This window comes from Hippopotamus amphibius, chromosome 6 (assembly GCF_030028045.1).
Source record: "Hippopotamus amphibius kiboko isolate mHipAmp2 chromosome 6, mHipAmp2.hap2, whole genome shotgun sequence".
Classification (NCBI taxonomy): Eukaryota; Metazoa; Chordata; class Mammalia; order Artiodactyla; family Hippopotamidae; genus Hippopotamus; species Hippopotamus amphibius.
In genome coordinates this window covers 147556228-147570473 of record NC_080191.1, presented here as the reverse complement: position 1 = coordinate 147570473, position 14246 = coordinate 147556228, and the positions used below count along the sequence as shown (strand labels likewise).

Here is a 14246-nt window from a genome sequence, read left to right as displayed (position 1 = left end):
TGCTATGAGAGATGCACTATTATATGCCCCCATTTTACAGGTGAGGGAAACCATGACACAGAGAGTTTGAGTAACTTTCCCAAGGTCACACAGCTAAACATGATGGAACTGGGATTCAAACCTAGAGAGGATAAAGGGATTCTAGCAAATTGTGTATATTGCCTAACTACAAATTAATCAACAAATATAATACTCCCAGGAAAGCCTGAAGTGAATCTTTTCTGAACACCTGCTGTGTGTACTAGCACTATTCAAGGGGCTGGGAATACAATGGTGGGCATGATAGAGTCTGTCCCTCAAAGCATGTGTGTTGTATTAGTGGAGAGACTAAAAATAAACATCTAAACAAATAAATAAGGTGGTTTTAGGTATTAACTAATGCAAAGAACAAGTCACAATAGGGTAATTATGACAGTAAATGCCTGGAAGGAAGGTGCTATTTTAGCTAGGGTGGTCAGAGAGGCCTCTTGGGGGAGGGGTAATATCTGACTTGAGACCTAAATTATGAGGAGGAGGCTAGTACTGTTACTGAACCAAACCTGGGTCTGCTTGCCTGCATGCAGCAAAGCCAATCTACTGACACCAACCAGATTGCGATGAAGGAAAATACAGCATTTACTACAAGGTGCCTAACGTGGTACCAAGCAAGGAGAATGGGCAACTCACGCTCAGAAGACCCAAGCCTCCACAATCATGAGACAATTCCTCAAAATCTCTCTCTCTCTCTATATATATATATATACATATATATATTCACACATATACACATCCTATTGGTTCTAGTTCTCCAGAAAACTCTGACTAATACACATACTGCCTAATTCTATTTATATAACATTCTTAAAATGACAAAACTGTAGAAACAAGGAACAGACTAGTGGTTGTCCCAGGTTAGGAGTTGGCAAGGGTAAGTCAGTAGGTGTGGCACCGTAAGAAATCCTTGTGGTGATGGGAATGTTCTGCATCTTGACTGTACTAACGGCAATACCCTGGCTGTCATATTGTACTATCATCTTACCATTGGGGGAAACTGGATTGAGATCACTCTGTATTATTTCTTAAAACTTCACGTGTATCTACAGTTATCTCCAAAAGTTTAATTTTTAAAAAGTGGAACAAAATGTATCTGTTTTGACTGTTTTACGGCGGCCCTGCCAGAGGCCTGGGAGATGAACTCAGATGGTCACTCAGATGAACAAACGATCCAGCACCCACGGCATTAAATGGCATCACAGTCATCCCAGTTTAACAAGCCAGAAACCTGCCTGCCATCCTGAGTTCTCCTTGCCCCCTTCTCCCAAAAGCAGTTGCGAAAAAGTCCTGTCTGTTTTACCACCAAAACATGCCGTGACTAACTTACTTCTCTTTCCCTACTGCCACCATTATTTCCGATGGTCAAGAGCAAACGTGAACTGTTCCCAGAGCCTTGTAATTGTGTCTCCCCTCTTCCCTGGATGCCCCCATCCAACCCACCCCTCACTCCTCAGTTTGAGGAATCTTAAAACATAAATCACATCATATCACTGCCACGCTTAATCACCTCCAGTGACTCGCTACCGCCCTTTGCGTGACTCCAAGCTCATTCCCATGGTCTACAAGGCCCTGCGTGACCGCGGCTGCTGTCCGTCTCCCCAGCAGCATCCCTTGCCGCTTCCTCTCGCTCCCCTGCTTTAGCCAAATTTCTCTTATCCTTCAACAAAGATCTATCCTCCCTCAAGCTCTGCACATACGATTCCCCGCCACCCTGCCTGCCTTTCCTTCTGGTATCAACGAAAGGGCACCTCTTCAAAGAACATTTTTCTGAGCATCTTTTTTAAAGTGGGTGCCCCTGCCTCCTCTTCCTCAGCACCCATTTAGTTTCTTTCACGAAATGTAAGCCCCACAAGAGCAGATACTCTGTTTGTTCACTGTTGTAACTGGTGCCTAGAAAAATGTTCAGTAAATACTGCATGTATTGAACGTTAAGTCAATAAATGTCCTGATGCTAGCCTCAGGCATCTCCTCCCCCATTGCAAAAAAGTACGTGGTAACTCTTTTTGAACTTCTTTCGTTTGTCAAGCAAATATTTATTGAGTGCCTACTATGTACCAGGCACTCTCAAAGCACTGGGAATAACAAGATGGGCAAAGTCTCCACATTCATGGAACTTACATGTGGTGGGGAGAGTGGACCACAGTAGTAAACAGGCAAGTAAGTAGTAAAATAGTAGCAAATAATAAATTTTCATAACAAAATAATTTCAATATTTAATATTTTAAAAATTAAATATTTTTACTAGATACTTTATTAATTAAATGCTTACTGTTTTAATAATAAAACAGGAAATCAGATTTCAAGCATGGATGCTGCAAAGAAAATGAAGCAAAGTAACAGGCCTGAGAATGAGTTGGGGGGTAGGTGGCGTCCACTTTAAGAAGCCTGGTTGGAGAGCTTCTCTGAGCCCTCATCGTAATGTAGAAGAGCCAGCCACATACAAATCTGGGGTGGAGTGCTCCAGGCAGAGCCTCATCAAGTACAAAGGTGCTGAGCCTGGAACACATTAATCAACTTTGAGGCCAGCAAGGCTAAGCCCAGAGAAGGAGAGCAGAAGAAGAGAAGGGCTCAGTCAGCGTCAGGGAAGGCTACATCAAGTCAGCCTCTCAGGCGGTGGTGAGGAATGTGGGTTTCCTTCTAAGGGTGATTGGGAACACTTTGGAGACTTTTAAGCAAGGGGTGCTACTGTTTGGTTTAAGTTTTAAATCACTGCTCTGTCGAAAAGGGGCTGTAGGGCAAGAATGGGAGCAGGGAAGCCAGGCAGGAGGCTGTGCAGTCACACTCAGGAGTGATGCTGGCAGCTTGGACCAGAGCCAGATTTGTGGAGCGGGTGAGAAGAGGCAGGCTACGAGAGGGACAAACTTGACTCAGAAATCTTAAAATACACCAGCCTTCTTCAGACCAGGAGGACTTCCCAATACTCTCTGCGTTCCTAGCTTGGCCCAGTTGGAACTCATTTGATTTGGCTCCCCAGAGATGCCTTTGCACTTCTCCACACCTGGCCCGATCAGAGAGGAATGCAGCATGCTGATATAGCGGGCTTTCTTCCCATTTATAGAAATAAATTCTCATTTCACTCAAGGTAAAGATAATACTGGGGGAAAAAAAAAGGAGGGGGTACTCTTTTCTGTCCTTGGAAACTCGCCACTTAGAGCTATTGGTATCTACTACGAATATTAAATTAATCAAGAAGTAATCTGAGTGACTTGAAGGGTTTAAAAAGTGAACCCTAAGAAAACAACCACACAAAGTTGGTTTCACGCCGCCCAGAGGGGATCTCTGGGTGATTCTGGGTACTGATGCATCTCACTGAGTGGTCCCCATCCCGACAGCAAACCGAGAAAAGCCTGACGTTATCCCACAGCCAGGGAAACACGAAGACGCCTCTATGCAAAAGGACCCGCAGCTCCTCAGGTGGGCGCTAAGGCAAGCTCTCCTGAGAGGTCGAAATGGATTACGAGTTCTCCAAGGGCTAAATCCCAATGCAATCACTGTAACAATTCCACCACCCTACAACTGGAGATGAAGTTCCAGCCCATCCCTAAAAAGTGCAGAGATTACTCATTTCTGAGTAAGAGCAGAACAGGAGAGGTCTGGGCTAAACCGGAGGAAACTGGTCTAAGTGGCTTAAGGTCCAGGGTCCGGGTTAGGCGAGTGGCAGAGCAAGCTTCCGATGGAGAGAACAGCTGCCCTGCGCGCGGCGCGCCAGGCGGAAGTTAAAGGTTTGCCGGCCCCCCGCTGCACTGAAAGCCATCTCTGCAAGGAAGATTCAAAAAACAAAGGTTGGTAAACAGAGGGAACTATCATTTTGACAGCCGCACAAAGACTTTCCGGCAGAGTGTCATGTCCCTGGAAAATGATTGCTAAGGAATCTTCTGCTGATTAAAGACGCTCTGACAATTGGTCGTGCGCACCACCCGCGGAAACTGGAGCAGAAAGCCAGGAGCCGGCTGTGCACCAACAGCAGCGTGGCTACCTCGGGTCTTTAAAGCCTGACTTCAGAACTGCTCCCCAAAGCTTGACTCTGCAAGGGAGAGGGCCTTACGTTATGATTGAACGGGTTAATCCATGTAAAGTGCTGAGAGCAGTACCTGGCACTAAGCAAGAACTCAATAAAGATTAACTATCTTTGCTAATAATATTCATTCATGCTTTTCCACTGAAAAATTACTGTATTGCTGTTTACGGCTATGTTTGTCTCTCCTCTGCATTATGAGCTCCAAAGTGTCTTATTTATATCATGCATCTCAGATCTTGCGACTGTGCTGGGCTCAGTAAAAGTTGGCGATTTGAACTGAATTATTTACTCACTTGCGTTACCTTGGAGAAGTGGTAGAAATGAAAGGGGGGTGGGGAAATCAAAGACAAATGAAATCTGAGTTTCCTTTATCTCCTCACCCTCTGTTTCTTCATAACACCCCTCATTTATGGGGCTGTTGGTTACATTTTCTCTGCTGGACACTGGTTCCGGTTGAGCCTCAGTAGAACCAGTAACACTCTTTGCCAGGCACAGTTCAAGCTCAACCAATTTTGATGTCACCTGGCCCCACCACGGAGACAGGATATCATAGAGGGTACACAGAAGGGCACAAGCTCCAGCCCCTGTGAGCAGATTTATTTGAGAGCTGTACACTACTGCCTCCAACAGGTGCTTCTTGACATACACCGAACCAATAACAGTAATAGCACAAACAATAGCAACCAGCATTTGCCGAGCACTTATTTACTGTGCTAAATACTTTCGTATATTACCACATTTAACCCAACTAATAAAACCAAGTGTATGGTCTGTTATTTTCATTTTATCAGGTGAAAAAACTAAGGCACAGAAAAGTCACAGTGAGCCACTCAAGGTCACACCACCAGTAAAATGGTGAGATTCAAACCCAGGTTCATGACTCTCCAAACGCATTCAGGTAACCACTCAAGCCTACAGTGACCTCTGGCCACACAGTCCAGCTCTGAAGCACATGCACCACAGTACTGCTTCTCTGCAGGGCAGTGCCTGTGCTTCCTGCACCTGTCTTTCTTGTCCCCACAACATAGCATGGCAGCCCAGCATATCTCATTTTCTACAAAAGACCCCAAAGATTTCTTTTTTCACTTGCCCCTGGTTAGTGCCCCACTTAGTACATGCCTTAAAACATGACCGCCTCTGGTTTGTAACTTACGCCTAAGGGACCTGCTCCCGTTTTCTTTCCTGGTGGAACAAAGGCACGGAAGCCACAAGTCACAGAGGCAAAGCATTTATTGATTAAATTCTCATCAATGTTCATCCTCCGCCCAAGATTAGACTTGGCCTCATGCCTTCTTTGCCTTGCTCCTCCTACTCTAATGTATAACTAATCTCAGAAAGCTGGAGGAGGACAGTCAGGACTGGCCACTGCATCTGCCACACTCACTACAGAACCTGCAATTAAGAGGAGGATTCCAACCCACAAAATGACAGAAGATAAGGTACAGTCATACTATGTGCATTTGAGGACATGAACAGGGAAATCCGTTGAAGTCAGTGAGCATACTGAAGATTTGGGGGATGTTGTGTGTAGCTATCACGGGTCAAAGCTACTTCTCTTGGCCAATTGATAGTTAATTTAGCTGCTAAAAAATCATATTTTTTATTTAGTAATTTGGATTTTAAGGATATTTGCTCTGTTTTCTGACTAGTCTGTGTAATGTTTTCTCGAGTAGTACTGCATAACCACATTACTGAAGAATGTGCAAAAAAAAAGGCATATTAACCTAAATGTAACTAATCATGAAACTGATCTGAAATCTTCAAAAATATCAACATATAGGGAGATCAACTCGACGGTGGGTGGTGACTTAGAGGGCTGGGATAGGGAGGGTGGAGGGAGTCGCGGGAGGGAGGGGATGTGGGGATATACGTAGAAATACAGCGGATTCACTTTGATGTACCTCAACAACTGGCACAACAGTGTAAAGCAATTATATTCCAATAAAGAGCTTAAAAAATATATCAATATATAAAAACAAGAGGTAGAGGGACTGTTCTAGATTAAAGAAAACTGAGAAAAACCGACAACCAAATGCAACAAGTGATCTTAGATGCTGGAAGGAAGAAGAAAACAGCCTAAGGGACAATATGGGGATAGTGAGAAATTTTGAAAATGGCATATTAGATAATATTTTATAAGTATTACATTCTTGGTTATGACTGGTATTATAATTATGTAGGAGAATGTCTTTGTTCTTAGTGAGTACATGCAGAAGTGTTTAGAATTGAAGTGACACAAGTATCTGCAACTTATTTTCAAATGATTCGACCAAAACAACACACACACACACACACACACACACACACTGAGAGTTAAACAAATGTGGTAAATGTTAACTATTGGTGAACACGGGTGAAGATTATAGAGTGTTCACCGCACTACTCTTTCAACTTCTCTGTAGATATAATACTTTTCAAAATAAAAACTTGAAGATCAAAAGGGTATAGTGCTGCGATCTGGTGTAACTAACTCTGCTGAACCATTCCTCATGTCAGTGACAAGGCTAGAAGCACAGGCTTTGCAGTCACGGGCCTGAATTAGGAGTGTGTTGATATTACTTACCTGCTGTGATATTGGGGTTAAGTTATTTAACTGGCCTATCCACTAATTGAGATTTTAAGGATATTCGCTCTGTTTTCTGACTAGTCTGTGTAGTGTTTTCTCGAGTGGTTTTCTCTGTTGCAACAAATTAAGAACACACTGGGATAGGGCTTCCCTGGTGGTGCAGTGGTTAAGAATCTGCCTGCCAATGCAGGAGACACGGGTTCGATCCCTGGGCCGGGAAGATCCCACATGCCGAGGAGCAACCAAGCCTGTGTGCCACAACTACTGAGCCCATGCTGAGCCCATGCTGAGCCCATGCACTCAGCCACCGCAATGAGAAACCCATGCACCGCAACAAAGAGTAGCCCCCACTCACCACAACTAGAGAAAGCCCGAGCGCAGCAATGAAGACTCAATGCAGCCATAAATAAATAAATAAATAAATAAATGAGAACAGACTGGGATATACCATAAGGATATAGTATGGAATATACAGAGATTACAACAGCTCTTTACTGTATGGGAGTAATTAAATGAGATAATATTAGAGAAACTCAGATGGCAAACATCTTAATGTCAATAGTTATGTATTTATATAATGTGTATTTAAGGAATAACTAGGATTTCATGATTTCCTATTACAGCCCAGGATACAGCTAAAGTAGTTAAAACTTTAAAAACAGTATAAAGACAAATATTAAGTTAATAACTACACAGAGGGTATGTAGATTTGGCAAAAATCATGAAGGCAGTGTTCAAACAACTGAAGTTTGGTAGATACTGCAAAAAGGAAGGTGCTTAACCACAGTGCCAGCACATAGCAAATGCTCGTTTCATTTAGAACTGTCATTTAAATTCCCTTAGGGACCTTTAGAAGTTGTGTTGTAGCACTTGTTGAGAATTAAGGAATTGTCTAAAAAGGGAACCCAGAAAGAATGAGAACTATGTAAAGCACAATATTTCAACTTTGTAAATCCACTCAGACTTTGAAAGGAGTGAGCTAAGCACAAGGCTGAGAGTTATGAGACCTGGGTTCCCACTCTGCATATACCCAGTAATTCGCTGTATAAAAAAAGGTCTTGGACTCAGATTCTTCAACTAAAAAAGGAAGAGATTAGACTAGAATCCATTGCTCTCAAAGGTCCCTTTCAGCTTGAAAATTCTATGGCTTGAGAACCTCCTGGACTTTTCCAAAGTTGCCTGCAAGATTGCCTTTGGGTTGCTGTTCATGGTATTTTGTAGAGGAAAGACTGCAAGCTCTCCTCCCAGCCTAGGCAATCAACAGCTGCTGAAAATCTGCCTTTTTGTTCAGCAGTGGGAACTTAAGATGAGCTCTGGGTTCCAATACAAGAGTATCTGTTATTCACCAACTATGTGTGTCGGGCATACCACTTCATCTCTGAACCCTGATTTCCTCACCTGTAAAATGGGGAGAATTTCATGTACTTTGTAGTAGTGTTGTGAAGATTATTGGTGACGTCTGAAAACTGGACAGGTGGTTGTTTGGCAAGAGTGATAAATGAGATGATAACGATGTGATTAAAGATCAGTTGTTTTATAGCCCTTTCACTGTTTATAGGAAGACCACGGTATGTATCTTATTCAGCTTTTATAATAACTCTATGTATTAATGATTATTATACCCATTTTGGGGGCAAAGAAACTGGGACTTGGGGACGTTAAAGGCTAGCTGGGACTTTTCTGACTCCCAAGTCTACTTGTTTTTCCTAATGGGCCACATCTGATTTCTAAGCCACAAAATAAACACCATGTTTTTTTTTTAATGTTAAGTTTCAGCCACTCACACAATCTACTCTTCTACATTGTATCCAGGAGCATATTTTTAATTGGATATAGAGCACAGTTTCTTCAACTTAAAACTATTAAGTTCCAAATGAAGACAGTCTTTCTAAACGTACGTGCTTAATACCTTGTTGTCTGTGAAGAGGTTGAGAGAAAAGGCTTGAATATCTTCTGCCACTTGGTGGGTATATGATCTTTAGACAAGTTCATTACCCTTTCCTTATCAGTTTTACCATATGTAAAATGGTATAATAATTCTCACCTACAAGGTTGTTGAGAGAACAGACTAACTATTTAGAGCACAGAGCCTGGACAGAGTAAGGTCCTCTCTAAGTCCTCACTGTTTTCACTAGCTGCTATGCACCTATCCTTGAGTCAACCTCTTGGACATTAGATCAAATGAATGGGAGTTAATGGGCTAATTCAAACTTCGTAGTTTTCAGAAATTTTCCCACTCCTAAACAAAACTTCCAATTCTAACCACAAAGAGGGTTGACTACAAATGGTATCTCTTTCCATTTCACAATGGAAAAAAGAAAAGATGGGAAGCAAAGAGCTAGTTCAAAATGGAATTCAGAGAGGGAAACCAAACCTGAAAATAAGAGGTACAAAACAAAAACAAGAAAAAAGAAAATGCGATCCAACAGTTCCAGAGACTTTGATATCTGGAATGATCACTTGGTTGGGAATTCTAGTGACCCACTTAGAATAAATGAGATTGCTCCTTATCTCACCAACTGGATGAAATTTCTATCACAAGGAATTAAAGTAGGGAATTACAGGCCATGGGTGGCAGTACCAGAGCCCCAGAGCCAACACTGAAAAAGAAGCCAGGAAGACCAGAGGACAAAGACCCTAAGATTTCTAAACCTTTATACCCTCTCCTATCTCCCTCACAGTGGCTTTTTTGTTATCCCTATAAAGTGAGAAAGTGATCTTAGGGGCAGCTCCAGTAATTCTATAGTAATGACTTAGAACAATTTTACTGGAAGGTAATGGGACAGGAATTCCAGTGGTCTTCTATCTTTGAAAATTAACGTACGTATTTGTCAAAGCAATGAAGGAACAGCTAACACTGTTGTGACTGAGACTTTGGAGTGAAAGAGGAAGGCTAATGGAGATTACAAGGCCAAATCTGCTGCAGCCACCACCTTCACCCCCATCTTGCATTTCGGTAGCACTGCTCTTCACCATTGCCATGGTCACCAGTTGGACTCAAAATAAGAAGAAAGGAACTATATGCTTGTCTGGTGGGGACAGGAGGAGAGAGCCAACAGAGAGCAAAAGCCCAGGGGAGGAATGGGTGCAGCAGTCACTGAGACACCGAGTGCTGGGAGATTCTGCCTTGGGAAGAAAAGGAGATGCAGGGATGAAACTGGGCGAATATATCCTAGCCCTGGTCTTGGTGTTGGGTAGGATCTGAGGTTCTTCTTCCGCAGAGCTAGAGATGAGCAATTGAGTAGCCTTTGTTTGCCCTTTTTGATTTTTGTCAGAAAGCTCACAAAAGTTTTCTATGGGTATGTGAGGAAGGAGGGGATTTGTGTGCTGAGTGGTGGGAAAATGGAAAATGCCCTTGGAACTGGTCGGTGTTTGGTGATTTGGTTTCAGCACCACAATTTGGCAAATTCTGTGAATATGTGCACTCTTAGGTTTTTTTTTCAATTTAGAAAGATTAGGGTCCTAGAGTTTTGGACATTTTTGGTTTGTGAATGTTTGTTTTTGATTGATGAGAAATGCAAAATAACCAAGTAATTAAAAGCATAAGTTCTGGATCCAAATCATTATTCTATCAATACAAATTACTGGCTGTAAGACCTTAGCTAGTCTAGTTATCTATAAAATAGGGATACTGATGGTACTCTCATGAGGAGCGTGGCTGGCAGAATAATGGTCCTCAAAAGATGTCTTCAGCCTTGTCCCCAGAACCCGTGAATATGTTACCTCACATAGTAAAAAGGGCTTTACAAATGCCATTACCGTTATGGACCTTGAGATAGGGAGAGTCTGGCTATGAAGATGGAGGAAGGGTGCGACTAATCAAGGAATGTTGTGGCCTCCAGAGCTGGGAACAGCCCTTGCTTTACAGCTAGCATAGACCCCGGTCCTTCAACCACAAGGAACTAAATTCTTCCATCAACCCAAATTTTCCCCTACATCCTCCAGAAAGGAACACAGCTTGCCAACACCTTAATTTTATTCTGGTGAGACTAGCATCAGACTTCTGACATACAAGAACTACAAAATAATAAATTTGTGTTGTTTAAGCCCCTTCTTTGATTTTTTTGTAATACCAGCAAGAGAAAACTATTACAGGTAAATGACATAATACACATACAGCAGTGAATGGCATGCAGTAGGCAAAACATTCAGTATTAGGCACTGAAGCTGTGTCTGCATTGCACCTAGCATCAGATTGTGCAGCTTGTAGTAACAGAGGTTAGCAGGGAAGTGGGTTAAAGCCCTCTTAGGGCACTTCTTGGTCCCCTCACTACTAATGATGCTACCTGTAAATAGGATGAAATTCTCTGTCCTTGGAAAGAGCTTGAAGGGAAAAAGGATGTAAGGAGAAATCACCAACCAAGTGAATGGAATCTCATCATAGCTTTGGCTACCGGAGACACTGAGTTTTAGATGTCTAGTTCCATTATAGAGGATAATTCAAAATCTCTGGTAATGCCACACACCATAACCATACCGTGTGTGTTTATGTGTGTGTGTAAGCACTCGCACACGTGCATTTTTTACATATATTTATTTATAATTATTTTACAACTGAGTATTAATAAATATATATGTATGTGTGATTTATATCTAATAAATGCAAATGTGAATTATATAATTACATGATATATATGACATTATATATATGCTTCATAATTACATGATGCTATATATTTCTTTGGAGATATATACATATATATACATGTATATATATCATATTAGCATATAATTTGGGTCAGCTTTGAAGGCTTGTCTTTCAGGGAATGACTTTAGTAGGAGGGAAAGTCTATATAGATGCCACCTGCAATTAATTCTGAATTAACGGAAAGAGAGGGAGCAAACCTGCAGATTCCCAATCCTCACCGCAGAGATTCCAATCCACTAGTAGATCTGAGGTGAGCACCAGGAAGCTACACATAATAAGCTCTCCAAGTAAAGTCTGGTTTTAGAACCACTAGACAATAACTTCAAGGGGTCTCTGGGTGGTACTGTGATAATATTTTGTTGATGCTGACACTGTGAAATTTCTGACCTCCAGCTTAAATGGGGAACGAGGAGGTCCAGTTAATTAGCTATTCTTCATGCTGAGGTAGGGGGATTTACAATCATCTGCCAGTTTAGAGAAACACTGAAGATTATATAGGGAAAGTGGCTTGGGTCATATACCCACTAAGTATCAGAGCGGGAACCAAAACCTGTGCTGATATGACTCATTCATTCATTCAACAAAGTTCCTATTATATCTCACGTCATTTACTTCAAAATTTTAAATTATATAATTTTACATGAAGTATTTTCCTTACAAAATGTACAATAATATACATAAAATACTCTTTTACCCCACCTCTTCAACGCCACATTCCTCCTCAAAGGTCGTCCTTTCGTTATTTGTTCTTCAAGAAAATATGTATGATTTACATAAAACATGTGCAAATCAAAGACGTACCTAGATTTGTCTTTTTAAAAACATAATGAAATTTCACAATTTCCTTTGTCACCTAATGAGTCAGTATGTAATGATCCCATTACTCAACTGCTGCCTGGTGTGTTGCATGTATCATGATGTATTTGAATCTATTTGGCCGTTTCCCATTGAATGACATTTAGGTTCTTCCCACAATTCTTGCTGTCACATGCACAGCGATGCTACATCAAATATCCTTATATGTGACTCTGTATGCATGATATGATTCCTCCAAGGTGGTGAGACATGCAATTATGGGTTGAAAGGGGTGGATGTTCTCCACTTTCTACAGTTTTTTGTAACTGCATGAAGTTGGGGAGAAAATAGTATCCCTTGATCCACAGCTCTAGGTTTAACAAGATGCAGATCCTGAAAAGTATCTTCACCTGGATGTTTGTGGTTATTGATGTGAACCGTGATGCCTCTTACATGAGTTTTGAGGTGTTTCTAAATCATGGCAATGTCCAGGAGAGCTCCCTATCTCTTGTTTTCACTGGTGTCTTATTTGACTTTTCAAAGATTTTTAAGATTTTATCTTAAAACTGTTTTTATCTTGGCAGTGTCCTTTGGTCAGCAGCAATTCTAGTTCAGAGTCTTGATTTTGAAGCTTAAAAGAATATATGTATTCATATATATACACACACACACACACACACACATATAGATGGAAAAGAATGTTTGGTTCCTGCCCTGGATGAAGCTGTCCCAGGCATTTTGCCGCTGTATCAGTGTAGGAGAAGTGAAAGGTGCCCACACTCCCATGTGAATGAGCCCTGCCAGGAGCATAGGGCACACAGTGAGTGAGTATCAAGGGGCAAGTCCAAGCTGCAGAGTGATGGGACGATGGATAACGGAAATTGCCTGTGTTCCCCAGCCCTGTGATTCATTCCCCACAGGTCACCGGGACCTTGGTTTTTGCTGTCTTCACTGCAATGCTGAGTTCCTTCCGGTTTGGATATGACATTGGTGTGATCAATGCACCTCAACAGGCAAGTGAAATGTACAATTCTCTTTTTGGCAATTTCTGTTAGTGACAGAAAGGTATCTGCTCCTCATCCAGAGAGATAAACTGTGTCCACGTGGGGAACACGGGATAATCCTGGTCTTCTGTCAGGTACCACATGCGTGGTTCCAAGGCTGATAACTTGGCCTTGACCCCTCACTTAAAAACCCTCACAGAAAAAGAAAGGGTAATAAATAATCCTTGATCTCTGATTCAGCTGTTCTCTGAGCTTACAGAGAACTCCAGCCAGAGTACCATGTGCCTAAGGATTTTTTTTAAAAAAAGCTTAAGAGCTTATTGAAAGATACATTCAGAGCTCCCAGACACACAAATGGAAAAGCCAAGGAATAAGAGGAAACAATGGAAGGATGGGGTTTTTTTCCAGCGGACAGACATGTATTGAGCACCAACTTACTGTGCGTCAGACATTAACATATGCTCTCCCCCCATTTGACTCACCCAACAACCTTATTATGCCCATTTCTTGTCCAGATCAAAACATTTTGGAGCCCTGGTGGGGGGGGGGGGGAGCTGGGGAGGGGATGGAATTGGATGAAAGATGTCAAAAGGTACAAACTTCTAGGTATAGGATAAATAAATACTAGGTATGTAATATACAACGTGATAAATATAATTAACACTGCTGTATGATATATATGAAAGTTTTTGAGAGAGTAAATCCTAGGAGTTCTCATCACAAAAAAAAAAAAAAAAGACAAACAAGCAAACAAAAAGCATTTTAGGAGCCCTAACACTAAAAAGATTCTAGTCTCTATGCCTACTTCTGTCTCCCATTGGTGATCCAAAGTAAAATAACATGAAACGTTTAAATAATAGTTACGTGAATAGACAGGAGAGGGATGTCATTTTTCTCACATCCCTCTGCTCTAACTCAGACTGTCAGGTCATTTAGGGTGGGATTCATGCCTTGTTCATCTTCTTAGCACCAATGCCAAGCACAATGATTGATGTAAACAATAAACTGTTTAGTCAATGAAGAGGAGACAGAGACAAGAAGCTGGGGGAAGGGGTGGCATAAGGTGAGGGTACAAGCATTTGTTGGGTGCCTTCTATGAGTCCATCCTATTTCATCTGCTTCTCTTACAATACTGGACTCCAAGGAAAATGTAAGCGACTACAGGGTGTGAATGTGTGAAAT

At 41.7% G+C, this 14246-nt stretch overlaps 1 protein-coding gene across 1 annotated transcript in view; it reads left to right on the top strand.

The window, feature by feature from the left end:
* Window positions 1–5416: 5416 nt before the first annotated feature.
* The window catches only part of SLC2A2 (solute carrier family 2 member 2), a 28981-nt gene continuing 20151 nt past the window's right edge, over window positions 5417–14246 (top strand). The window contains exons 1-2 of the mRNA XM_057739993.1: window positions 5417–5490; window positions 12981–13073. Of these exons, the coding sequence (XP_057595976.1) occupies window positions 5476–5490; window positions 12981–13073 (108 nt within the window). The 5' untranslated portion in view covers window positions 5417–5475. The remainder of the gene's footprint in view (window positions 5491–12980; window positions 13074–14246) is intronic.